Source organism: Calidris pugnax, unplaced genomic scaffold (assembly GCF_001431845.1).
Source record: "Calidris pugnax isolate Ruff unplaced genomic scaffold, ASM143184v1 scaffold44, whole genome shotgun sequence".
In the NCBI taxonomy this organism is placed as follows: Eukaryota; Metazoa; Chordata; class Aves; order Charadriiformes; family Scolopacidae; genus Calidris; species Calidris pugnax.
This window is the reverse complement of record NW_015094506.1, coordinates 7,458,680-7,486,361: the sequence shown is the minus strand read 5'-3', so window position 1 is coordinate 7,486,361 and position 27,682 is coordinate 7,458,680. Positions and strand designations below refer to the sequence as shown.

Here is a 27,682-nt window from a genome sequence, read left to right as displayed (position 1 = left end):
GGGACCAGCGGGCGGCTCCTCCCCGGGGGGCGCTGGGGAAGGGGGCTCCCTCCGTGCCGCTGCCCGGGAGAGGCTTTATTTATTTCCTCCTTGCCGGCCCGGTGCGGCACGGGAGAGCCGCTGGGCCGGGCCGCCCGCCGGGAGCGCGGGGGGACGGTGCCCCCGGAGCCGCTCGCCTCTGCCGGGGGAGGCCGGCGCGGCCGGGCGCGGGGACCGTGGCGTGATTCACTTCGGGTTTGCGTGGAAATTTCCTCTCTTCCCCTTCTTCCTCCTCCCCGGAGCCAGGCTCCATTTGTTCCTGTGATCGGCACTTTTTTTTTTTTTCCCGGAGAGAGAGGCAAACAGATGGTAAATGGCAGCCTCTTATTTGGGGTGTTATTTTGGACGGTCCGTGTAGCCTCCCGAGATTTGTCTGTCAGTAAAATAACCGGTATGTAACTTTCCGTCTCCTACTTGCAAAATACTAGAAGCTCTTTCCATTTTGTGCATTAGCAGAAGCAAATGACAAGGCTGCGTACGGGCTCTCATCCGACTTCCAGCGACGGTCGGTCGTATGGCTCTACCTGCCAGCCTGAAAGTGAGCTGCCGGTGCCTCCGTCTGTACAGTAAAAGGGGAGGGGAAAATACGCTAGATAATTACCTTAAAACGCTTCGTTACCATACCTGAAGGGATTTAATTGTCCATGGCTTATATATTTGTGTCAGTGTGGTGATATCAAGTACGTGGTTCATCGGAGAAGCGATTCTCTCTAGAGCATATGTTAACGTAAGCAAACCCCATCAGCTAGTTAAAGCTGTAGAAACGCTAGGCCTGCAGATGTTAGCTAATTCGTCCCCAAAAGTTTTAGAAGTTAGTGTTGGCCAATCACATGTTTACTGAGGCTGTACAGGTTTCTAACTTTGTGTGTTTTAACTAGCTGTATTTTGTTTTAGTTTTAAAATGTCTCTATTTGAGCATCCATGTACTTTGACTTGATAGTCTTGTAGATGTGTTGACTTGACACTAACAGAAAAGAAACTAATACCAAAAGATGTATATGTAGAATAAAATTCCTTCTAGCCCCTTTCTCTCCCTGCTTAAAAAACACCAAAAAACAAAACCCCAAAAAACCAAGCTTATGAAGAGCAGAGAATATAATAAGTTTGGTTTGAGAGGGTGAATTAGTTTATTATACGACCTGCAAATACTCAAATATACTTCTAGTTTCTTAGCATCTCTCTAATGTAGTGACCTAGCACATACTCTAGGATTTAACTGTGTTGTACCTTAGGCTTTTGGGATTCTGTGATAGAGTTTCCATTTCATAAACAGGATGAACACATGCAAGCGTTTAGAAATGCTTGGCAGTTGAACTTGGCTGAGTTGCAAAGTTCATTCTAGGGGAAGGGATTGTTTTGGAAAGGGGGAATACAATGATAAAATGATCTCTGCGTGTTTCTTCAGGTGCGTCTTTATTAGCTTTCAAAATTATGAGTTTTGTAGGTTCCTAACAGCTTTTCTCTTTACAGAGAAAAGGTGGTGAGTGCCCATCAGGAATAGTGCTCTATTAATTCCTTGGTACCTTTTCCTTCAGAAAGAATAGCTATAAAGTGCCCACTAATAAGAGACCTGGGTTAAAGAAGCTGGTGAGAGAATATACACATACATGTGGCTTTTTTTATAATTAAAAATATTTGTTATAAGCAGATACATGCTGTCCTTCCTGGCTGTTGTTCAGGAAAGTTAGTATATTCTTTGAGTGAAATGTTTTGAAATTACTCTGACCAAGATCTTAAGTATGGCCCTGAAGGTTTATCTCCGGCAACTATTTATCAAAATTTTGCCTACCTCTTTAAAATAAATTAGATTATAGGCAGTGTTTTGTAAGCACAGGTAACTGCTAAGTGGCTGATCATAGATGGCATCTTAGGCCTCGGACAACTAAATTCGTGTTCTGGTAAGATGAGGCTGATCTATAGGCCTTACCACATGTTGGAAAGAAATTACTTGCTCAGCAAGACTGCTAGGATCAAGGGTTCTTAAACTTTCACATGGTGAACGGTGTCTTAGGTTGTACAAAACACCTTTTGTCCCACTTGAAGTTGTGTAGTATTGCTGAGGTGACTTGAGTAAGAGCATATGTGAAAGACTGCATAACTTACCTTGCTTTAATGTTCCGAATGTTTCAGGTCTTTAAAGGTTTTGATGCTTTTTTGCTTTCCAGTGTGTTTCTTTTAGCTGCTTTGTTCTGTTTTTATTAGATGGAAACAACATGAGGAATCAGAGCTCTAAGAATAAACAGAGCCTCCATCTCTCTGGGCCCTCCTTTTCTGGTGCTTGGAGAATAGTCCAGGAATTTATTCCTTTCAGGAGATGGGTTAACATTTGTTAACATTTTAACAACTGTAAACACTTATCAGACTTGGAAAATGAAGTATAGCAGCAAATGGTTTGGCATGGCTTGAGATGCTGCTCAGACCTTCTGGTTCTTCCTGTAAGCAAATTGGGAGGGCAATACAAGTATCTAGCAGGAAGTATGACTATAACCTGTGTAAGTAAAAGCTTGTATGCATTTTTGCATTAAACTGTTTGTATCAGTGAGGTGCATGTTTTCATCAAACTGGGTTTTGTTGTGTCATACCAGAAACTTCGATGATACGCTTGTTTTTGTCAGATGGCTTTTTTCTTGTGTGAGCTTGAAAAGGGAATCATCATAACCTTATGACTTCAAAATTGTGTCAAAGATTCTATGAATTCAGTGAACATGCAGAATATGTGTTCTTGTCTTATGGCTAGCTGTTCTTAGACTGGCCTCACCAGCTTAAAGGAAAGAATTGGTGTTTAAACTACTGATTTCCACATAGTACTAAGATCAAGTAAGTTTTATGGTGGCTTTTTTTTTTTCTGTCCTTCCCCTTGGCTGTTCTGGGAACATAACAACACTAAGGTATTTCTTGGAGGAGTCTTGTCACTTAGATGGAGCTTCTAAGTGTTTTCTAAACACATATGTAAAAAATAATGCATTCTTATTCACATGCTTTAACAATTTGAGGAAGCCTGCATCCAAAACCATCAGGAGAGTACAGGCTGACAGAATGATGTTCCTCCTTGTCCCTTTCTGTGTACCTTGAAGTCTATGTACTGTGTTTCTATTCTGGAGCAGAATGTTAGTGTTAATTTCATAATGATTGATCAATTGCTTGTGTCTTTTTATTAGGTACTTCATCTGTTGCTGCTTTTCAAACTGGGGAAAGATGGGCTAGGGTCAGTGTAAGGGCGATATTTATTTTTTTTTCTTTTAGTCACCAAGTTAAAGGTGGATGTAGTGATCAAGCAAACATGCTACTGAACCTGGTAGAAAGGGAGCTCTTGGCTGAGGCTTGTGCCCTGAGCAATGCTGTCTGCTTTTGATCAGGTTCCGTTTCCACGCAAGGGAAGAAGGGAAAAAAACTTCAGCTGTCTGTGAGTGGCTTTGTAACATACTGTGATCCCAGCATCAGTTGCTTCTATATTGCTGCTATCTGAAGAAGAATAGATATCTAATAAGAAGTGGGTTCCAATTTACTGCGATATCTGATATAAAGTAACTGTACTTCTACATGTCTCTGAGATGAGGGGTCCAAGCACAAATCCTGGGGCTTGTCCTCTTCTGGGATTTGTGTGTTTTACTTGTCACAGCTCAGCAGTCCTTGATTGCTGAACGGTAACATTGAACTATTTTCTACTTGATTGCAAGTATTAATCAAGTATTAATTATTAGCACTCGGAGTTCGGGGTGGTGGTTTTGGTTTTGTTTTGTTTTTTTGTTTTTTTGTTGTTTTTTTTTTCTTTTTCAAAAGAGATGAATTGGATAGAGAAAGAAACTGTAAAAATGGCAGTGCACTTCCCTTTCTTGACTCTGAACTTCTTCTAATGAATTCTTCAAATTCTGAACTGACTTACAGGAGCCTTGTAGGAAAGTCCAAAAAAAGTGACCAGAGTAAGTGAGAGTGTACTATGGTTTTCAAATAGTAGTGCTTCATCCTGGTTTTACTTTGGCATGTTTTTAGGCCTTATTTGTAGTGGACTGCAACCTAATCTGACATTTCAGACTACTGAGCTCTAATCTCTTCTTTGCTTAACAGAAGGGGCATTTACTTTTGTCAGTGTGGGTGTTCTTAAATTATTTCTTCCATGTAAGATTTGATACAGAAAAGTAGTAACTTAAAAGGGTAGCAATCTTGCTCATTGTATGACAAAATACACTGCATACAAAGACTCTCTACCAGTTTCCCAGCTTAATGCAGTGGAAGAGTGAGACGTTGGGCAGTTTGTTTCAGGAACACTGAATTCAACAGATGAGATTTATTTGAAAGCAGGCTGCATGTTGTGTTTTGGTTTTAAGTTTCTATCACCAGTGTAGATTTAATGTGAATCCTGTTTGAATGGTGTATATTAATTTTAAATTGCAAGATCCGTCGTCTAAGACACTTGGAGTGTGAAATACTGTACTTGCAGGTGGAGTAGTTTTATTACTTCTAAACTCATCTCCTACTATGTGTTACAATAACTTAATATCTTAAAAAACATAACAGATTTGAGTGCAGGAATGGGAGGTAGTAATTCAATTATATTTATATGTGCTTTGGAACTGCCTACCTTGAGGGAGTTTAAGTGCTAGAAGTTTTGATGAAGGTAATGTCCCAGATAAATAAACATGTGGTGGCTGTTGTTCAGAGTTTCTGTTTTGCAATACAGCCTAGAAAGTTAGAAAAATGGGATGGGGAAAGCAGTATGTAGCAGTAATCACTAGACGTGTGGAGAAGGTGTTCAGCTACCTTTCACCTCTCCAAATATAATGAATGGAGGTATATGCAGCTATAGCTGTGCCTGTCAGTTAAAGATCTAAAGCTTCTCTGTGATCTGTAGAAGTTACCTTGGGCTGTTGGACGTTACAAAAATAGAAACTATTCCCTCTCTTTGAATAGCTACTGCTTTGTTACATATGACTTCTTCCTTTTTTTTTAATTGAATGAAATCTAGAATTAGCTTTCAATATCTCATTCATAAAAAGTGGCCCCTGAGAGCTCCTAAACTAGCATAGAACGAAAGGCCAAAACTTGCTAGGTCAAAATTAGTGTTTATAGGTCAACTTGCCCAATAGTTAATTTGAATGCATTTTTCCCAATCAGTGTGAGCTGTAGGGGCCCCTAAACTGCTGGAGTTATGTTAAAAGCACTGGTCGGAATGAGAGAGGCCCAGTAGCATTAATCCAATTTGTCTAGCGACTTAATCTTACTGCCATTTATCATATAACTGCGGCTTCTCTGAAGGAGCCTGCTTGCATGCGCTTCTGTTGGTTGTTTTAGCAAGTTGAATCCCTTTCCTAAGAAAGTAAGCTTTCCTTTTATGAAACTTCATCCTAGGTTAAGGGTCAAAAAAGTTAGAACTGAGGAACCGCGTTTGAGAAATTACAGCTTCTTCCAGTCTTTGAAAGCTTCTTTGCTAATCCTTTTATTTAGTACAGCATATATTTAACATATTAATGTTGTGGTTTCACAGTTAGTGGCAAACTGGTTCTAGAACATCAGATGGTAAGCCTGAAACTAGAGGATGATCACTGTTTTTTTTTTACATAACTGTTAGTGTATGTTGAAAATATGGAAGAACAGCTGGGGAGTTTAAGGAAATATCAGCTCTTCTACTCCTCAAGCTGTCTTCTGCACATGGGTAGTGTCATCTTCTGGCTGGATTACAGTTTCATTTTTGTCTTGAATAGTAGTTATAATTGTAAGCATGCTTCAAGGTAGGTCCTTTCTTATGTTTTCACCAGTGTAGTGGCTTCCTACTCTAATTGAGCCCTTTTAGAGCCATTAATTTCTTAATTTTTTTGCTCATGGTCTCATTCCGATTTAGCCTTGAGGCTCATGATTCCCTGGGGGTGGGGCAGTGTCATACCTTGTATGAGAGCTATTGCTCTGGTTACTACTATATAAATACATAGCACAGTGAAAGTTGGTAAGAACCAGCTGTGTTGTGTGACCATATGACTCTGACAGTGTTAAAAAAACACTATATCGCAGGCAGAAAACCGCTTAGAATTGGTCTGTAGACAACAGTGTCTTTTTCTGGGAAACCAGCTAACTGCTTTCAAGTTCTATGACCAAAAAGAGAGCACCATACAGCCAACTTCATAAGGAAGCCTGCAGTGGCATGGCTTTTATTTTTTTTTGAGTTTAGTTATACAGAGTATAATTAAAGTGAAGAATTGGGAAACAGGGGCTTAGAAGTAGAACACTTATTCTGTCTCTTCTGATAATTAATACTAGTTACTATGAACACGTGTGTGTGTGTATATATATACATAAAATTGAGTAGAGGTGAATATTTGATAGGATGAGGTGAGAGGGGCAGGTTCCTTTTGGCACTTGCAGGGCTGTAGTCATCCATGCTTAATAAATGAGCCACTTACTGGCTGAGAGGAGCAACCAGCTGCTGTTTCTGCTGTATTCAGTGTGTGCCAACTCTGAAAGTGTGGTGAAGGTAACTTCCGTAGAGATGCAGTGCAGCATCTTTTGACAGTACCATGTTCTTCTGAGACTTACAATGGATTCAGGAAAGACCTCAGTATATGGAAGTACAAGAAAGGAGATGGACTGGGTGTCACTCTCTGTGTGTTTCATTTGTTTGGTTTTTTTTTTTTTTTTACTAAATATAAAGAGGGCATCCACTCAAACAGAGCTGACACTAGCATAAATGTTTCTGAGGCCTCCTCAATGCTATCTTAATCTTGGGGGTTTTTTCCTTCTATTTTTTAAAGAAACATAAATCTAATGGCTAGTTCTTCATTCTCTGAAGGCAGTTATTTAAATTTCATATGGGTTCTAGTTACTGTGTTTCACATGGGCTTAGGCTTCTCCAAAGGAACTGCTTTCAGCTGCTCTTGATAAGTAAAAACTCAGAACTGTCTCTGTTAGTATTAGGAAGTCATAGCGTTTAAAGGATATGCTGGGCAAGTGCATTTGCAGAGAACTTGAACTTCTGTGCTTTTTATAGTGTATATTTGTCATAGTCTGACAAATTATTTGTTTGGGATTTAATTCGGTGCTTTGCACATGTCAAATGACTCCTTAACTTCACCTGCCTGAGTTAATGCAGCTCCATGTAGCTGAGGTAGCAGTAGGAAGCATTTATCTAAAACCAGTACTACACGTCCTACTGAAGTTTGTGGAAGCTGATGCTTTGCTTTTGAGTATTTTACTAGATTGTTTCTTTTTAGAATACTAAATTAGTTTTTGCTTTCTGCCCAGACTTTTAGAAAATGACCTGGAAAACTATTTCCCCAGGATATTTCTTAATGCTCTCCTTTCCCCTTTTTTTTTTTTTTTTTAAGACAATTGCTTTGTATGTGACTGTCTCTAGAATTTATTTACTACAGCATGTAGATTATCTTCAAGCAGTTATATGTTCTGTTCCTTATTGAGATAAAGGTTCTTCCCTGAGTGTAGGTCCTGATCTTTCTCAACTTTGTTGTTAAGTAACAAATAAGTGTTTCCCTGAAAAGCAGAAGTAGAAGATTGTAGCTTGTGCACCAGATATGTGGGAATTGGGACTTATTAATATTGCACAAAACTACTACATTTTGGAATGTCTAGTAGGTATGTGGAGTGAGTGATACAGAGATTCTTCCATCCTCTGAAGTTTTCCTGTGCTTCTAGGTTAAACATTTGAACTCTGTTTTGCATTTTGAAACAAAACTACATTTTTTTTATTGCAAACACAAAACGTATGTCTGCAGTAATGCTGCAACTTACTTTCACCAGTTTTAGACTTGAGTACATGGAAGTGATTATACCGTGTTGTTCTTAATTTGTGAATCCTTAAAACTTTCTAGTTTTTATCCCATTGGGGGATGTAACCTTCACTTGAAGGCTGTGATGCAAGATTCTTGTCTGGAGTCTTTAAACTCCTCTGTGTAGGTATAATAAATATCAACTTTTGAGTAGTTTAAGGTCATCCCTAATTTCTGCCCCAAAATAATGGAGTTTAGTTTCTTGTAATGTAGCTTTTACCCTTGGGACAGTCTTATGTTTGTAGTTTCCACCTTTATCGTTGTTTGCGTGGATTTTAGAATTTCTTATCCTTATTTCTGTCTGATAAAAGTGAACCATAATCAATAATTTCTGAGAGTTGTTGTTTAAAATACATAGACTTGTAGGTCTGAGCTCTGCTTTGTACTGATTTTTGTTATAGTCGCAATCTTGTTGGCTAATAAATGCTGAAGTGTAATCTTCACTTTCTGAAAGGTATATTTTATGGGAAACTGCAATGTATGTGAAGTAATAGAAGGGCTGGGAACGAAGTGCCTACTTCTGAAGTGAATTTCACTCTGCAATTCCTAGTACTTGTCCCAGCCGTGTTTTCAGGGTGAAATTGAGCATAGGGGAGAGATTTGGGATTTTTGTTGTTCTGTTTTCCAGTTCTGTGTTTGTGGGGCAGTGTTTTGGATTTTTTTTTGTTCATTTTTCCATTGAAGTACAATTCTAAGCATTCTCTTCAGAAGCAAGAAATAATCCTAAAGTGTGAATGTGACACTGACATGGTAGATGTTTGTACTGTTTTCTGCTGACTCAGATGTTGGTGAATCGTTTTGAAGTAGCATCATGCTCTTGTCTGTCCCAAGCAGAATATTCTTATTTTCTGTATGTAAACTGAACTCAAGGTCAATATTTTTCTTCAGCCAATAGAACTGATAGATCACTGGGTTTATTTGATATTGCATTTTAATTGGATAGTACTTTGTATTATATCCAACTGTTTTATAAATTGTTAAAAGAGGTACTTTATTGTTTTGAGTTGTGTTACAGAACTCCAGATTTCACAGAAGCTTCACCCTTTGCCATTTTCAGCATAAATCAAGAAATAAGCCAGAGGTCTCATTTCCAGCTACTTTCTGATAGTGCCACAAATTTGGACACAGGGTATGTGCTATATCTGCAGTTAGCTTTACCTTCCAGATACACATCAAGAAAGCTGAAGTGCTTCACTCAGGTGTTTGTTTTTTTTCCCCATCAGGATTTGCAGTTACTGGGCACTGGGGCTAAAGCTTTAGTTGATTGTGCATTCTTGAAAAATTCTAAGTGTAAGTACCTCAGTGTAGATGTTAATGTTCCTTTAAAGTAGAAGTGGGCTCATACATATTAAGCTCCTATTGTAACTTTACAGTTCCACTGTACTGGGTGGATTTACACACTAAGACTGTTATCTTGTGCAACAGCAGTGTTTATGCTAGGGAATTGTTTTAAATAAAACTTAAATTTTTGTACCTAATATTGAAAATGGAGACCTGGTTCTGTAGTTCAAGCACACTCTAATTTCACAAAATCTTCATGGTTGGAAGGGACCTTTGAGATCATGAAGTCCAACCATACAAAAAAACGCCCTACAAAAAGCCCCTATAATTTCATTATAGTCAATAAATCTATTCTATTTGATGAAGTTTACTACTTCAATGTTTGCAGGATGAAGGCCTTAATTTCTAGTATTTTGTTTTTCTGCCTTGAGCACTGCCTAGATCCAATTAAGTTCTAATGCATTGTGGTATTGCCTTAAGTTTAAAATGGAAAGTATTGGCAAGTTCATCGAATCATAGAATGGGTTGGGTTGGAAGGAATCTTAAAGGACCTTTGAGATCATGAAGTCCAACCATACAAAAAAACGCCCTACAAAAAGCCCCTATAATTTCATTATAGTCAATAAATCTATTCTATTTGATGAAGTTTACTACTTCAATGTTTGCAGGATGAAGGCCTTAATTTCTAGTATTTTGTTTTTCTGCCTTGAGCACTGCCTAGATCCAATTAAGTTCTAATGCATTGTGGTATTGCCTTAAGTTTAAAATGGAAAGTATTGGCAAGTTCATCGAATCATAGAATGGGTTGGGTTGGAAGGAATCTTAAAGATCGAGTTCCAACCCTCTGCCATGGGCAGGGCCACCTCACACTAGAACAGGTTGCTCATAAGCCCCATCCAGCCTGGCCTTGAACACTTTCAGGGTTGGGGCATCCACAGCTTCTCTGGGCAACATGTTCCAGTGTCTCACCACCCTTATAGTGAAGGTTTTCTTCATAATATCTAATCTAAATCTACCCTCTTTCAGTTTAAAACCATAACCCCTGCTTCTGTCACTACACTCTCTGACAAAGAATCACTCTTCATATTTCCTGTAGGTCCCCTTTAAGAACTGGAAGGCCTCCAGGTCTCCCCAGAGCCTTCTTCAGGCTGACCAACCCCAACTCTCTTAGTCTGTCTTCATAGGAGAGGTGCTCTAGCCCTCTATCTTCATAGCCCTCCTCTGTACCTGCTCGAGCAGTTCCATGTCTGTACTATGCTGCAGGCCCCAGGTAGTTATTCAACTAATATTCTGTCTCCAAATTAAGTGTTCATTCAGCTGTGACTTAAACTGAATTGGCTGCTCCCCTATGGTATGATACAAGCGTTGTCGCTTTTTGCAAAATTCAAGTTTGCTTTCTTGTGCTCTCTTGTGGCTGTGAAGTTAAGAGTGTGAATGGCTGAGAGCGAATCTGGAGGCAGTGACTGTGGTGTTGCCCAAGTTTGAGGATGAGGTTGAAGAGACTGACCAAAGCCACCTCCTACTGTGTAATTCTTGGTAGCTTCTCAAGGATTCTGAAGATATTTTTTTTTTTTTTTAAGCAGGGGCAAAGATTTAATTTATTTGTTGATCTTTTTAAAAAAGAGGCTGGATGAGGAGTACTGACCTTCCTCTGATATATATACTCTCTGTTACTGGAAGCAGCAGTGATGCTTCTTTATCTGTAGCTCCCCTCCACCCCCCTCCTCCCTTTATTTTGAGGAAAAAAAGGACTGGGACACATCTCAATTATTGCTAGGAAGTCTGAAGTAAATCTTTAGATACATCTCTTCTCCTTTCCTTCCTCTCCTGTCTCTGGGATTCATTGACTGACTAGTCATGGCGTGGATTCTCCAGTAGTTAACAATTCCTGATGTTACTTGCTTCACCAAAGAGTGAGTGTCTGTGTCTGAAGAGCTGATACTGTCCTGAAATATTTTGCCATTAGCTTGATAAGTAACTTCATAGGACTGGATGGAGGGTTTGGAAAACTAATACAGGAACTTTTGCTTGTAATTGTCAGTAGAGCACTACACCTTACCAGAAATTTACTTCATATGCTAGAGTGCTTGTGGCTTCTTTGTTAATATCTTTGGGTTTTTAATAACAGGTCAATGGTTTAGACAGCAGCCCTAGTAATGTACACTTATTCTCCTTCCTGATATATTTCTGATCTACAAACTTTGAGGTGGTGGTGGTTTTGGTTTTTTTTCTTCCCTTTCAGTTCAGGGCCTCTTTACTTGCTGTATACATGTGTATAAGCCTGTAAAACTTACACTCTACTGAGGACATCTGTCATTAAACTGTGTGGTGCATTGTTTTTTGATTGTTTTGTTTTTAAGTGGTTCTTCCATAACTCTAATTCTAGTTTAGAAACGGAGCTACAGGTTGTAGCTTTCTTCAGAGTTGCACTCTCTTTCGAGTAGAGGTATGTCCTACAGAGGGATTATTGTGAGCCTATAAAGTCAGTGTATGACTTGTTTCAGCTTCTACTAGAACAGGTTTTAGTATGAGGTCTTAGCTCCTGCTGTGGTATCTGATGAAGTGCATGGAGGAAGATTAAAAGCCACTCTAAATCAAAACCTTACATGCTAATGGAAAACTTTAAGTCTAGCAGATCCATATGAAACTAAAAGTTTGTTAAAATTCTATGGATAGATAGGGAAATGGGTCTTCAGCTTGCAAAAAGGCAGCTTTGGGAAGCAGGGAGAACTGATAGTAGCCATCTGGTATCTATGTATGGGCTATTGAGAGTGCCAAGCCAGACCCTATAGCTGTGTGTGTGGAAGGCAGGCAAGAGACAGCAAGCATGCATTAAAATAACTGCATTTGAGAAGAACGTATTTCACCGTGTAGCGGGACAGTCATTGGAACAGGTGGGAGGTTCTGCAGTGTTCATCCTTGGATGTTTTGATGCCCAGCTGGATAAAGCCCTGAGTAATCTAAACTGATTGTGTTGACTTGCTTTGAGCAGGAACTTAACCAGAGAACCCTAGGGATTCTTTCTGGTCAGAATTATTCTATGATTCTGTACCAAAAAATGTAAAAATCTTCAACTGCATGAATATAACGTCCATGGTAGAGCTTGAAACCAAGTGTCAGTAATGGGCCTATATTAAAAGCCTTAATGTAGATGATATGGCTTCCGTGGAAAAGCAATAAAGTTCTTAAACTGAAATGTACTCCTTGATGTGAACACTGAAGCTTCTGGATGTAATACAGAAGGTTGCTGAATCTCTTGCGCTGTCAAAAGATGTTTGTTTGTTTTCTTAAAGTTGGAGCTGGCCGCTTAAAAATTCAGCGATGAAATTCTGAGAAGCGATAGAACTTTTCCATACACTGTCCATGGTACTGCAGGGGCAGGCATTGCCCTTCCACACCAGCAGTCCGTCTGCAGATGTGCTGGAGTACAAGTTGGTTTAGTGTTGAAGCTGGGGCAGGTTATGTATGTGGTTGGTTTTTTTGTGGGTTTTTTTCCTTCCTCTCTCTCCTGTAAGGTTTTTCTTTTTGCGTATCCTTTGGGCTAGATACTTCTGTTCAAAGCCTCAGGAATAGTAGCAGCACTGTATGTAGCTAAATGCCTGTTCCTGCAGTTGTGACTGCGAAAAGTAGCAGAAACAAACTTTGCTGCTGTTGGCTAAAAAGCACTATTTTATAGTAGATAATCTAGAATAATTTCTGCAATTGTAACTACAAGTATGCTTTAATTTGTCTTATGGCAGAACTGAGTCTCAATTTTCTGCTTAAACTGAAGACCTTTAGGTAGCTTGCTAATGATCAGCAGGATTATGAATAGAGTCCTGAATGAAAGGTAAAGTTAGGTGTTGAACATCTTTATGGTGGTTCATAGCGTCTGCAGTGTTCCCTGGGAGAATGCAGATGATGAAGGAAATCTGGTCCTAGCACTCAAAACTATTTTCTTTGCCTCTGCACTGTGCCTATGGATAGTGTCCTTTAGTTATTCTAGATTTTACAAATATCTTTCTCAAGCTTTGGAATTTTGTTTGGGTCATTAGAAAAGTGTTTTTAAAATAACCCTTTATGTTGATATTGCTGTTAGGTGAAAGTTTAAAGACACAGTTTTTCAGTATCTTAGTACTTGTATTTCCTGTAAAAACAAAACACTGAGTAATAATTCTCACTGTTTTGACTCTTATACTAAGACTTGTGATGGTTTAATGGCACTTGCAAACTAAATAATCATAAAAGTGTACCTTTATTCTGGCCTGAAGGTATGAGAAGGTAGTTAATTCTTCAGGTTGACTTTTCTTTGGCTTCTCCCCACAACTGGCAACTTGGTGTGGTTTGGGCAAACTGGGGCACTGTGGGTACTGCAGATCTGGACTCTGGCTGATAGATGTAATGAGTAGTTTACAGGTTGTGGTCACCACTAACCCTGAACTAGATCTGGGTGCCAGTTAACAGGTCAGACTTCTGAAATATTCAGTGACTACTGGAGTAGTAGTGCTCTGCAAACAACATAATTTTGGTATTCTCTAAGAAGAGCAGAGGAGATGGACAGGCTCTTCACCTAAATGTATGACCTTTTTTTTTCTTGGAAATATTGAAAAGAACAGTACCTCTGCTGTTTTTGTGGATTGTTTCAGTTTGCCTTTTATATAATTTATCAGTGAATTACACTTGATACTTTGGCTAATGCTAGACATATTGAAAATAAAATTTAAATAATATTGCCTTTCTCCATCTAAAAATGCAAGTGTAACGTTAATTTTGACTAAGATTTTTGAAGGGTAGCTTCACCTAAAATACTTGGCATTACTTACATATCTGTATGTAATAGATTTCGTCCCCTTTATTCCAAATTTGTGGTGAACTGTGAGAAAAGGTAAAATGCAAGGTTTGTAAATACATTTAAATAGGAAGCAAATGTAGTTGGGATGTTCAGCGACGATAATGCTGCCTGTTACAGACACTGTGCGATGACTGTATAATAGATACTTCAGGGATTTTTGATCCCTTTTAAATTGATACAAGATGCTTATTTTACCGCTCAATGTAGTATGCTGAAGGCTCTGTTTTTCTCCTTCTACTTTGTCTGAAAAGACTTTGATCCAGTGGGTAACTTGAGTTTTTGTTCTAAGAGTATCTTAGAGACATCTTCTATCCCCTCCAAACCCCCAAGTGTAGCTATTGGGTTTCCTCTGCTATGCCATAGGTGATCTTAACCAATTTACTGTCAAAATAACTACTCTTCTCCTCTTGCTGTTCACTGGGAATAGCAAGGTAAACGACTGTTAATTTTGATTCTATGCACAACCCAAGAAGAATTTTTAAACTAATTTAACAAACTTCTCTTAAATTCTGATGAAAATTTGGGACATCAGAATTTGGGATTGAGTGCTGAATATATTAAAGAGCCTATTTATAACTTACATCAGTCAATAATTTCTGAATTTTGGAAGTGTCAGTTTTTGTCATCCTGTCCCTCTGTTCAAGATGGGGAGATATGCAGAGGTAGTATCTTGTTGGATGCAGAGATCGTGTCTTGTGTTAGACCAGTTCATTATGTGTGTTGGTCTAATAAGAGATACAATCTCAGCCTAAAGACCTACAGACCTTGTGGCTGCTCTGGAGTAGGATGAGTGCAGGAGTGTATGTGAGGCACAAAGGATGTGGTTTCTCCGTCTTTGGCAGCCTCAGGACTCCACAGAGGTGCGCAGTGCTAGAAAGGTTTTCTTTGCCTCCATGCTTGTTCTCCTCTTTTCTTGTGGCTGTCCTTGATGTGTGTCCTGCTGCTTGAGAAAAGCAGCTGTGGGCACATGCTTTGTCTTGGGTATTGATGCCTCTTTGTTCAGGTGTAACAAAGTGACTTGTGACTTCATGTTGAAAAACTTAATTCTGTGTAGTGATATCTAACGGTATTTTATATACTATCTATGGTCTTAATCTAGAGAGAATATTCCGTGTGCTCTAGCGTTTTTAGTCTTACATGTAGCCATGTGTCTCAAGGAACTAAAAACCCTGTGGCTATAAATGTCCCTTTAAAAGTGTTTAGAACAGTTTTCAGGCTTTCATTGAAACTATTTTCCTATGAAAGTTAAAAAAACTAAACTCAAGTTTTTATTGAAAGATTATTTCTGAAATGTAGTACTCTAATTTGGGCCTCCTCATGGGGAAGAAATAATGTGAATTCTGCACGTGGTCAGTTTGGAGCTCCTGGCTTGCAGGGAAGGCAGCTAACCTGGCAGCTGCTGTAATCTGTAACCCTAAGGGATGGGGCTGTGGGAAACACGTCCATGCCACTGACGTTGCCAGGCTTTCTTCCTCCTGGGAGAGGATGTTACTTTTCTGTTACTCTCTGACTTCAGATTGCTTCTCTGAGCACTTCCTTCCAGAGGGGCTGGGAGTTGAGTTGCTGATGTTCCAGCAGCAACAGGAATAGTTCATCCTTTTCCAAAGGTTTACAGTTTGTATAAAAGCTGGAAATGTATCCAACTGATGTTCTAGCATAAATTTGGGGATGATGATGTAGTTGGCATGTGCATACGTAACCAAGTTTTAATGAACAGAATGGGGAAAAAAAAAAGGGGGGGGGAAGAAAGGCAAGGGAAGAGTGCGTTTGACTGCGGTTTGGGTAAAGCTTTCCCCGGGTTGTGGCGTCACCTCTGTGGTTGTAGAAGTTGTTAAAGTTTTACCTCGGGAAGAGACCCCCCCCTCAGGACCGGGGGTGACTTTTAAATTTTCCCTCAGGAGGGATGTCCTGTTGTGGAGATGAGCTCCAGTCCTGTGCCCCCCATACCCCACCTGGGGGGGGGGGGGGGGAGGGCTGGGGAGAAACCCCACAAAACTACAGGTGCTGTTTATTCACCCTGACTATTCATGGTTAGCTAAGTATTGTCCTGTTAGTGCTTTATGGGCAATCTGAACTACCTGTGTCTTTCTAAGTGTGCTGTTATCAAGTAAAACTCTTGATAATATCTGATTTACCCATCTGTACGCACAACCCTGATCGAAAGCCTTTTCTATTACAGTAGCTGAGGAGAAAACACTAACCTACTTTTCAAAGACAAATGTCCCTTCTTAAAAGCAGATAAAATGTGTCTGTTATTTTATTGAGTCAGAGGAGCAAAGATACTGTATATGGTGTTGTGGTCCATACAGATTATTTTACACTCTCTTTAATACTGTATGGATTGGTCCTTATGCAGATGGCCATTAAAACATCTTGGAATTTTGGAATGTGTAGTCTGTTCCTTGTGAGGTGGCTACAGCACTTCTCAGGAAGCAGATAACCTGGGTGCCATGTCCCTGAATAATATGATACCCCACTCCCTTTCCAAGTCTCTGGGAAGGATGCTTCTATAATTATGCTGTTTACTAGATAACAGTTAAGAAATATCTTTTTAAAACCCAGGGAGTAAGTCTCTGGTGTGGTGACTTAGCATTGTTTTGAAAGTGGACATTTGTATTAGAGACAGCAAAACCACTCCACTCTGAGGAACACTAATAAGGGTTTCCTAGTTGCTCTTTAAAACACTTAATTACTATTCAGCACCTTGCAGATGAAAGCTAAACCATCCTGTAAAGTTTCTATTATAGGTTTGTAATCACACACTAGCCCACACAAAAGTGGCAGTGCAATATGACCCATTGTTTTATTTTCTTATTTCTGCACACATATTTCAAGTGGAGCTTCTGTGGTTTTCAGACTAGTTTTGGAAGACTCTTCCTCATGAAATAAAGCTTTGTGCTTAACTGTTCTCCTAAAGCAAATATAACATGTCAGATACCAGTTAGGGCTATCTGTCCTGTAGTTAATAAATGTAAGTATAAATGTAAAAACCACACATTTGTATTTCATTCTGGTTCATTATTACTTGACCTTCTGATGCCAAGACCCTAGAAATTCTGAACACTAAAACAATAGACTGAGTGGATTATTTTTCTTGATGAATGCAACTGCTGAGCTGATTTAAGTTTATTTACATATTACTATTTCAAATATCTTGATTAGCCAGAGTTAAGTGGCTGTTTATAATAGTCACGTATGCTAGCCATTTTCCCTTTTAAAATTGGATTTGCAAGTAATTCTTCTGTAAACTAAAAATGTCAGCTGTTTTTTTTGAGAATCAATTTTAGGATATGTGCGAGTAACGCTGTGCTTATGTCCAAGACTCAAATATCATAAAGCTTACTAAGTGGAAAGTCCTAATGAAAAGAGAATGATGTTGTCAGAAGAGTAGTCATAAATGGTTGAGCTCTGAAAACGGAAGGACAAGAGTCAATAACAACAGATCTCAAATGCGTGATCAGAGGCAAGGGAAAAGGATGTTCTTCTGATCCTCGCTGGATTCTGTTCTGGTGGGTCTTGTACGTGAGTCTGGGCATGCAGAACAGTTCTTTCTGGAGGAGCTGCTGTACTTGGCCTGGGCCACTAAAAGAATAAGGAAAAGTAAGGGTGCAGCCACTTCTTGGTTCTCTCTTGCCTGAATTCAGGAATTACTGTTCAGATGTGTGTGGTTGGTTATATAGTTACTTTTAGTGTGAGGCTTGTTTGCTCATTCAGATTGCAGAGTAAAGTACCTGATAATTATTTTTTTTTAAAGAAATACCTGCAGCTTGTAACTTTATTTCTTGATGGCCTGCTTTTGTATGTTTTTATATGGATTCAGCTTCTCTGGCTAGGAGAGCCTCCCTGAGCCTATAGAACCTGTGGCCAGTGTCTTGAAAGAAAAAGGAGCGTTCTGCGCAAAGGCTTATGGTGGACTGCCATACTGATCAAGAAACTAGGATGTTCTTCCAGCATTTAGTCTTCTAGACGTACTACTTTGAGACTTCTCTTGAATCTCTGTTCCTGTTTTTTTTTTTTTTTCTTTTTATCTAGAGAGGACCACCATGCTTCTGGCACTGTTTCATACTGACGACTTTGGTGATTATCACTGTGCTGGCCATGCAGAGTCTGGCACTGTAACAGATCATAATAAACCAAGTTTTTTTCCAGTGGTCTCTGAGAATGGAGAAACTTAGAGCCAATATAAGGGGACAGTCCGAAAAATTCCTTTCCTGATTTGGGACACTAACATCTCTGGCTCCCCAAAAAAACCTCTCATGCTGTCACTAGTGGAAGATAGTTATGTTTCTTCTTGTGCTTCTTCCCATAGGGTGAAAAAGGGCAGTGATAATCAAGCCAAGGATTTTCAGAGGGAGCTGTAGCTTTTCAGAGAAGTCATGATGGCATACTGGGTTTTTGGTTTGTGGGCAGGTGTTGGTGGTTTTTCCCCCCCCTACTTGCTGTTCTTGATGCTCCCACAACCTTTAATCATACTAGCTTGGATGGTGTGAAACCTTAATGCAATACACTACATTTTGCAAAAGCAAAGATCTAGTCTTCTAGGGAAGACTACAAGGCAAGCTCATTCAGCTTACTTTGTAGAAAGGTAAGAAATATTTTACAAGTGCATTCAGATTTTACTGAGATCTAAACATTCAGCCTTCTAAGTCTATTTGCACCAGTCTCTAATACAATTAAAGGATGAGTTACAGATTTTCCAGGAATGGAACGTACTTGCTAATATGGTCTGAAAGTTGACTCTGGATATAAGGGCTGTGGCACCTGACATTAGCATGGGATTTCTGTTGTAGTTTCAAACATTAATTGCTTCAGTAGCAGCCTAGTCATTCAATGACCATAGAAAATATATCCTTACAATCAAGTGCTTTTCCTCCTCTGCTCTGAAATCTTGTGTAGCCCTATGTCAGGGAAAAACCCATGGTGTTCTCTTGCAGAGTGACTGCTACTACAGTCACCTCAGCTTTTTTGTTTGCACCAACCCTCTGAATTCTTCTGCAAGACGGGGTCTGTAGATATAATGTGTTAAATCTCCTTTATGTCCAACACAATGGTTGAGCACAATGGACCTTGTTTAGAAGTGACTGATTCTTCTATAAAACAAACTATGCAAACAGCCTACTGCTCAGGGTAGTATGTCTGACTGGCAAGGTTTTATACTGCCGTTTCACAATAGAGATGCATTGTGGGAAGGCAATGAAAAGACCTCACCTTGATGCAAGATGCCGTTTGATTGGTGGGGCTAACCACAGCCTTTTTTTAAATGTTAGAACAAAATTCTTGTATACTGATTTCTCTTGTTGGAGAAATTCTGTGATATGTCTCTACAGGATTTTCTTGTAAATGAAATGTTTTGGAACACATTGAATTAGTTCTTAGAGTCGTGGCTCTGGGCTGTGATTGCTGGTTTTTTCTTCCCAAGGAACTTATTTAGGCTTTTCTCAAACTCCTATGATATGACCAGATTTGTAAAGATGATCAGATGCTTGTGTGCTGGCTGTGTGAATGTCTTCCTGGAGACTTATTGCTGTTTCCTGGTTGTTATTGTTGTATGTTCATCACCAGAAAAAGTGAAGAGATTCTTCACACACTGTTGTGATACCAACCTCTCTGGGATGCTTGCCCTTGCTGAGGAGATCGTGCTTTCTCTTAACCTACTTGAGCTGCATGTGGTAACTGTTTATACCTACTGATGCTGGTTGGAGGATGTACTCTGTGCTTCTACCATCTTTCCCATTACAGCAGAACTCCCATAAAGTCTTTATGGCTTTCTGGTCTATTGTGGAGTCTTCCCTTTGCTTTGACTGTGCTGGACTATCGTGAAGATTTGGATAGCCTTTTTTAAGCCATGACGGCCTGCTTTCTCTGTTTTATACCTGTGAGGGCAGAATACAACAAGGACAAGCTTACTCTGGCAGTTAGCCAGAGGGATCACTGGGATACAGGCTCTTGTAACTTGGCTGAAATGTATTTCCAAGTGTAGCATTACTGTTAAGTCCAGCCCTAAATTATTGGCGGAAGTGTGCTTGAACTCTCAATCTGAACAACTATGTAATCAATTAATTTTCCTCCCAGAAACCTTATCCAAGGCAAAGTGAAAATGAGAGAATTTGAACTTCTGATTATATTGTGCAACTGAGAAGATACAAGCAGAAAATGTTTGAGGGTGATCTTTCTCCACCTAGTGGGAGTCTTGATGTGATAAACAGGGACCCTCCTGGAGGCTGCTCAAACTGTTTTTCCCTTCACATTTTCCATGCAGCAGTACCTGTAAGTCTTTGCAAATCTGAGCTCTGTGTATTTTGATGCTACTCTTTTCCAGAATTGACTTCAGTCACTCTTTAGATAAAAACTGTGCTCTCTCTGTTGTTGAAAGCTGTTTGCTAATGAGAAGGAACAGCATCAGTGTGAAAAATATCTTGAGAGAATCCTCCTAACCAGGCAGTATGAGAGGCCATGAAATCTACTGACTGTAGATGTATTGCTTCTTTTTTCTTCAAATGGTTAAAATTTCAGTTGTGGCTACCACTACAGTGTATGTTTAAGTTGTAGTACCTTAGGAGGTCTGAGGTGCTTGGATCCGGTTATTTGAGATACTGCTGTGTAGAGAAGCAAAGTTTTGCTTATAATAACAAGTAAAAAACCCAAAAATAGTGCGGTTGCAAACTGCTTGTTCCAAGTGATGTTAACAGTAGGTAAGTTACTCTTGCCTGTGAACGCTGAAGCTTTGGACCTGAGCTATAGTGCTTGTGTGTGTGTGTGTAGTGTTTTTCAAGTAATACTACAGAAACAGCTCTGTTCCCACATCACAAGTAGATGAAACCAATCTTGATCTAACTAATGTTTTCCTCAAACTTGTTGCAAGAGTCTAGAAGAGCCTACTTACAGTTATCGCTGGGTACAGAAATGCTTTTTACTCTAGATTTGCTTGTAAAACCTTTAAAAGCTCGTAACTGAAAGCTTCACCAGACAGCAGTGAATTCTGGAAACTTCAAGTAGTACCTATAGTGTGAAATAAGAGTGGTGCAGTTGAGAATCTGTTCATGCAGTGTATGTGTGGTTAACTGTAAGATGCAGAGATTTGTAACACTAAATTAGCTTCTGATAGCTTTTGTTGATCAAAATTGGGGAATGTTTCTCACCCAGTTTCTCAGTTGAACATTAATTTCCTGATGTACTTCTGCTAAGGCTGTGAAAGTTCACAATGTGTGCATCTGTTGCCTGGCTAAGTGCTAGTAACCAGCTTCAGGACTTCTAATGAAGTAACGGAAGGAGACCTTTTCTTGATTTAAGTTAAATGTTGAAGTCTTTATACTCGCACTGTCTTTTCTGTGTGGTGCGTTTCTTTCACTTTCTTCTGGTAGGTAAATAACTATAATGCTTCTAATTGCAAATCAAGCTGTAGTTGTAAAAGTGGGTTTATAAAAATGCCGGCGTTAGCTCTAGGGATAGGAAATAATATTAAAAAGATGTGGAAGAAATCCAGTGTCCAAAACAACGTATGTATTAATGGTTCTTTTCCTTTTATGTTTCTAAAAGTGTGAAACTTCATAATAAATTAGATGAATACCATGTGCAAGAACTGCTGTACTGGATCAGAATGAAATTATCTAGCCCAATATCTTGTTGTGGTTAGTGGCTACCAGCAGATGCTCTATGGAAGACTGTAAGATCAGAGTGAACATACTGATACTTCCTAGGATGCTTTCTGGTAGCAGTCCCTAAGTCTGTGGACTTCTCCAGCCCAGGAGCTGTCTAGCCTGACCACTTCCTTGGCAGTACATTTTCTGCTTACTCACTTCACACTGCATCTTCTACCCTGGTCAGCTTGTCTGATTATTTTTAAACCATTTAAATTCTGTCATCTGTAACCTTGTTAGCAAGGAGTTTCATGGTTTAACGAGGCACAGTGGATTTATATATATAAATGTAAGAGATATAAAGGGGAATATATACATATTTTCTGTTGGTTTCTTCCGTTCTACTTGTGTACCCACAGTACCCTTATTGCAGTAGATAAGTGATACCTTTGGTAATTCTTGTTATTCCTTCTGTTACCTTCTAATTCTTTCTGCTTGTGGGGAGAGGAGGGCAGAGTTGTGAGTACAGGGTGCAGCTGCACTGTAGGCTTCTATAGGGACATTGTTTGATGCTCTTTTCCTAATAATTCCTTGCATTAAGTTTGGCATTTGATAGTGATTACTGAGCTGATGTTACAGGAGGTACTTATGACAGTTCAGAGAGCTGGTTTCTTAAAATTACTAGGTAAATTGGCACATCATTGTGCTCATTTAGGAATTGTTTTTCCTTGGTTGCGTCATTTGACATTTAGCAACAATTCATTTCATAATATTTTATCACTCTTCAATCTCATGGGGTCCTTCAGATTTCAGATGCTGGTCTTAAATGGCAAGTCCTTCGGTGTAGTAACTTTTGTCCACTTCCTTCTCACTTTCTTCACTTTCTTTTTCAAATTGGTAATAGAATGTTTTATGTATCAAAGAATTGCGTGAAGCTTCCATGGTTTACTTCCTTTGTTCCTTCTTTTGTTTCCAAGCTTTTAGAATCTTAATCCATGAGAGGACAGACACTTCTGATGGCAGCTTAGTTTTTTAGAGAGGTCAGTAGAACCCACTTGAAAGCCTTTTTGAAATTTAAGGAGAAAAAAAAATTGTTCTGATTTACATGATCTGTGACTTTCCACAAAAAAAAAAGCTATGGGGGTGACATGTCTCTTCATGAACAATTGGATGTTTTTTAGCTTTTTGTTTTCATGCCTGCTAACTCTAGCTCTAACTTGGTCATCGGACTTGATTACAGACTAAACAGCCACAAGCTTTGCAGTTATTTGTTCACACTTGGAGAATCTGATTTGTTTCTGTTCATGAATTGATGCTTCTTTGGATGGTTAGTACCTGGCTGAAAGCTGAGATAAAGTGTAGTACTGAAGGTACCAGGTAGTACCTGGTAGTGTACTACCAAGATAGCTCTCATTCTGTAAATCCAATGAGAGGCAAAGAAATTCAGTCTGTTTATTTTCTCTGAAATATCTTAACATTTTTTTCTAAGCACAACGTTTCCTTCCAGTAAACAACAAGTATGCGAAGTCTGTTCTAAAACTTTTTTACTATGGATTTCTGTTCTTAAAAATCTGCTATGGCAGCTACCTGTTGAAAAGCCTCTGTGTAAACTCATTAGCAAAAGTTTTGAAGTACAGGCTCAGTAGGTGAGAACTGTGCTCCTCCCCAGCTGCCTGATTAACATGTATGACTGACCAGACCGTGAAAGTAAACCTGCAAATAACTTCTGAACTAACCTTGTAGAGATGAACCCAGTCACTCATAAGTGAAGTGTCTTTAAAAATATAGACTAGAATTTATAGCTCTCTTGCATAAAATGTTTGTGAAGAGATTTATCCTTTACCCCACTGAAATGTGATTCAAAACTGTCTGATCAAGTGCATATTATGTTTGATTTCATAAATTTGCACTCAATTGTAGCAAGTAGAGCTTATATTGAAAAAAGTTATCAGGTGGAGAATCAACGTGGAGGTATTAAGGAGAAAACTCGTTTGCCAATTTTTTGGGCCATATATGTTAACATATTTGGGCGTTTACAATTGTATTCTAATAAATGGAGGCAAAAAAGCCTAGTTCTAGACTTCTGCTTGTTATATTAAATATTTTTGTTATGTTTAATGACTGGTAATAGAAATTTGCATGTCAGCATTCTGTGACTGGCTGCTAGTTGCCACTGTCTTTCCCAAACTGCATGTTTTCCTTGAAATTTCAAAATGCAACTTCATTAACTTTGGCTTGATCTGCTTAAGGAGAAAATTCTGGCTTTGTTCTTCCTGTGCTGAGTCAGGAACACTTTGAACCAGGGGATCTGTTTGATCTTCTCCCCTTACCCCTCCCCAAGCCCCACTTCAATAAATGACTGGACAAAATATATTGACTTATTTTCACATCAGATCTGAATTAAAAATACACGTTGTCATGTGTTGCAGTTGTCTGCACTATGTCTGCTGTGTCCAAGTGAGCTCTAGACCATGGCATATTCAAAAAAGTGACATACTTAATAGAAATCACTGCTGTTTACCTGATTTAAAAAAAAAAAAAAATTCTCATCTTGGTTTGACCATGTGTAACCAGAGTTATTAAAAGGCACAATACTTGATTCAGAGTTGGAAATATTTTAATTGGCATAGTACAAAAAAGCTGATAGAGTAAACCACAAGCTCTCTCAGAAGCTGTTACTGCTCCAGCAGTTTTCCTTGCGCTCTCCACTATACAGAGTAATGGCAGCTACTGTGCTATTACTCGTACACCGTATCTGAGTCCAGAAATAAACTCATTTTATAGTTTTAAAATTTAACTTTTATGATCTCTATTCCTCCCCTGACCTTTTCAAGAATGACTTGTGTGGTGATTAGCAGTTGGGTTTTGATCATATTATTGCTTCTTTCTTACTCTGCTGCTGTCATCTTCAGTTAAAGCCAAGAGGTCTAGTTGGTAGCCACCTGCTGAGGCTCCTGCTTATAGGGTCAATGTAGGTGTGAAAGCTTTTGCTTTGAGGAGAGAGAGGTAAAGTTCCTGCTAGCTTTCCAGAGGAGCAGTTTCAGGTGTGGAAGAGAGGCATCTCTGGAGTTCTGTCCAGGAAAGACATGGACCTGTTGGAGTGAGTCCAGAGGAGGGCCATGAATATGATCAGAGGACTGGAGCACCTCTCCTGTGAGAAAAGGCTGAGAGAGTTGGGGTTATTCAGCCTGGAGAATGAGGCTCTAGGGAGACATCATTGCTGCCTGTCAGTTCTTGAAGGATGCTTATAAGGAAGATGGGGACAAACTTTTCAGCAGGGCCTGTTGTGATAGGACAAGGGTTTTAAATTAAAAGAGGGAAGATTCAGAGTAGGTAAAAGGAAGAATTTTTTTTACAATGAGGAACAGGTTGAAACAGGTTGCTGAGAGAGGTGGTGGATGCCCCATCCCTGGAACCATTCAAGGTCACGTTAGACAGGGCTCTGAGCAACCTGATCTGGTTGAAGATGACCCTGCTCATTGCAGGGCAGGTTGGGCTGGATAACCTTTAAAGGTCCCTTCCAACCCAAACTGTTCTATAATTTGAAGATTGAGATCTTTGTAAAGTATTCAAGTAATTTCAGAGTGAAATGAAGATCAAGAATTACAGTGTTTTGTGTTTTTTTCATAAGTTAATGTTAGACTTAAAGTACAAGCTGCTACTCGAACTGAGAGGAGGCATTGACATAAATGCTTCGCAGTTTCTGACCAGGGAAGTGATGAAGAAGTAGTTTGTGTTTTACTTGTATAAGAATAAGCAGGCGTGTTCAGTCTAGTGCTGTATGTGACTGTTGATTTGTTAATCGATGTGTCATACAGCATACTTCATGCCAGTCCTCTAATCTCTGGCATCAGCTGCCAGCGAGTTTAAAGATAGAGTTGTAAGCACTGAGGAGTGCATGGACTTTGACAAAGAGTTTTTATTCTTCTGAGCTCAATGCTTTGCATTATTACTTGATTAGCAGAAGCACTCAAGCTGGAATCACTGCTCATCCAGAACCTATAGATGAGCTGTATAAGGCTTTCTCTGTGCAGATTTCTCAGTCTTAGACTTGTTTTGGTGCTTCCCTCCCCTCAGTCCCAACTAAAAAGTCTTTATTCTTTCATGGATTATAAAAAAACATGGGAAACCTAATACCATTGTTGCTAAGAAAACAGTAATTAAGCTGATATTATGTTCATGTTTGCTGTTTAAAATGACTTGAAAAGCGCATAATACGTCTATCGTCCTTTAATACTTAAAGGTCAAATTATCCTTTTGTTCTTTTTTTTTTTTGAAAACATTTCACAACTGCAGGAGCTGAAGCTTAGAATAAACATAACTTAATTGAGAAGGTGCGGAGAAAGCAAATCAATGTTAAGTAGTTCATCATCCATTTTCTGAAGGTTGTTTTAAACAAAAACACTTACATAAAAGGATTTGATGAGAATTATTTAAAATGTGTTCTCTTAGATTTTCTGGTGGTTTAGGTTATACTTTCCTAATTTCAAGGATGCTACTGAGTGGAACTGAGGCGTTGTTGCTAACACTGGCTGGATCTGCCGTTCCCGAGCTCTGAAGCGTACTCAGATGTGTTATTAAGCTTCAGAGTGAATAATTCCTAGTTTTATTCCTGTTTTGGTGACACTGAAAAAGGGTTACCTAGTACATTCATTTACACGCTTTTCTGTTCAAGAGAAGCATCTCAAGCAGTCTCTGGAATTAAGAACAATGTTCAAGGGGGCTCTCAGCTGGGGGCATGGTAGGTGGGCTGCTCAGTCCACCTTGCTTAATGTATAGGACTTTCCGTGTGTGTTATGTGCTTTTTTTTTTAACAGCACCAATACGTGGCTGATACCTCTGTTTTGTTATCAGTTAATATTGCTGTGACATTTCAGCAATGCGTAAGGAAGAGTTAAGGAATTTGGAAGATTCTTGAGATACTTAGCTGGCACAGAGAAGAAGTCACAACATGCGGTCATCCAGTCTTGCATTTTATACCTAGTTTTCTACAAGTGATTTTTTGAAATTCTAATGCTTTAAGGGAATATGCGTGTCTTTCTGTAGTGCATGTTGCTACAAATAAGAACACAAATCTCTTTATTGCAATCAGCTTTTAACCTCTTTCTCTGTGCCACTTCTTCCCTAGCATTAACTTTTAGTATTCCCAAAATACTTTCAGAAGTGTGTGTGTGTGTTAACTACTGCATATTGTTTCTCTAAGAGCAAAAGATAGTACTACATTTTTAACAATCGGAGATCCTTGAATACAGTAATTTTCCTAATTAAAAAAAAACCACAAACCAAACCCAAAAACCCAAAGAGAAAATTTCATGTGTAGTATGCCTTAGCTCAAATGATGTTTTCCTTAGTTATGCTTTCTGCGGAAGATACAGTTTCTTTAACTGCTTCTTTGGGGGCAAATAACAAGATAATCCTTTTCCTATAGAAGCAGGTATTTATCTAATAGATGATAAAAATCTCTGGAGATCTGTTTGCAGGAGGTTTAGCTGAATATTTTCTTTCCTTCATTTGAATAACATAAAAATCCAGGAATTAATGAGAAAACTGGTTACAAGGTTTTTGCATTGTTGTTATTACTGAGTGTATCTGGACAGGCAAGCTGGGACTTCTAAAGATGCTGCAGTGGTCTTGTAGTGCTGCACCATGAAAATGCAAATGAGAGGGTTTTTGTAATGTAAAAGCTGAGCTGTCCTTCAGTGCAAGTTTTGTTTTTTTTTTTAAAAAAAACCATATGTTTCTTTTTGAGCATACTGCATTGATGGTGCTCTGTGCTAGATTGTACTTCAGTAATTGTGTGATTATGGTTCTTCAGCCATACTTTCAGATCAGACCAGTTGTAATATTAAGTGAACTAATGCAGCTGAAGCAGCGGGTAAAAAAATAAGTTGTTCTGGTAAACTATCCAGAAGATCATGGCTGCTAGCAGGGTGTTGCAGACTGGGGTATATTCAAATACACTCTTGCAACCTCAAATGGGGCGATTTTTTTCTGTATGTGTGAGAATTTCTGGGTTGTCTGTCTTTAAAGGCTGTGAAGCTCTTCAGAGCTGAGCTTTTCTTTATAATTGGATTTGGGAATACTGGCCATTATTAAGTATGCAATCTAACACAAGCTAGCACAAGAAGTTTTCATTACAGAATGGCATGTTCTTACCTCTCTTCTTCCATGCAGAAGGAAAG

At 39.1% G+C, this 27,682-nt stretch overlaps 1 protein-coding gene across 5 annotated transcripts in view; it reads left to right on the top strand.

Moving 5' to 3' along the window:
• Positions 1 to 410: 410 nt before the first annotated feature.
• The window catches only part of CNOT4 (CCR4-NOT transcription complex subunit 4), an 82,278-nt gene continuing 55,006 nt past the window's right edge, over positions 411 to 27,682 (top strand). For 4 of the 5 annotated variants that reach the window (XM_014964215.1, XM_014964217.1, XM_014964220.1 and 1 more), the window contains exon 1: positions 749 to 766. In XM_014964215.1, the coding sequence (XP_014819701.1) occupies positions 759 to 766 (8 nt within the window). In that variant the 5' untranslated portion in view covers positions 749 to 758. Of the gene's footprint in view, positions 431 to 748; positions 767 to 27,682 lie in introns of those variants that run through there. The other variant, XM_014964216.1, reaches the window with a different exon arrangement.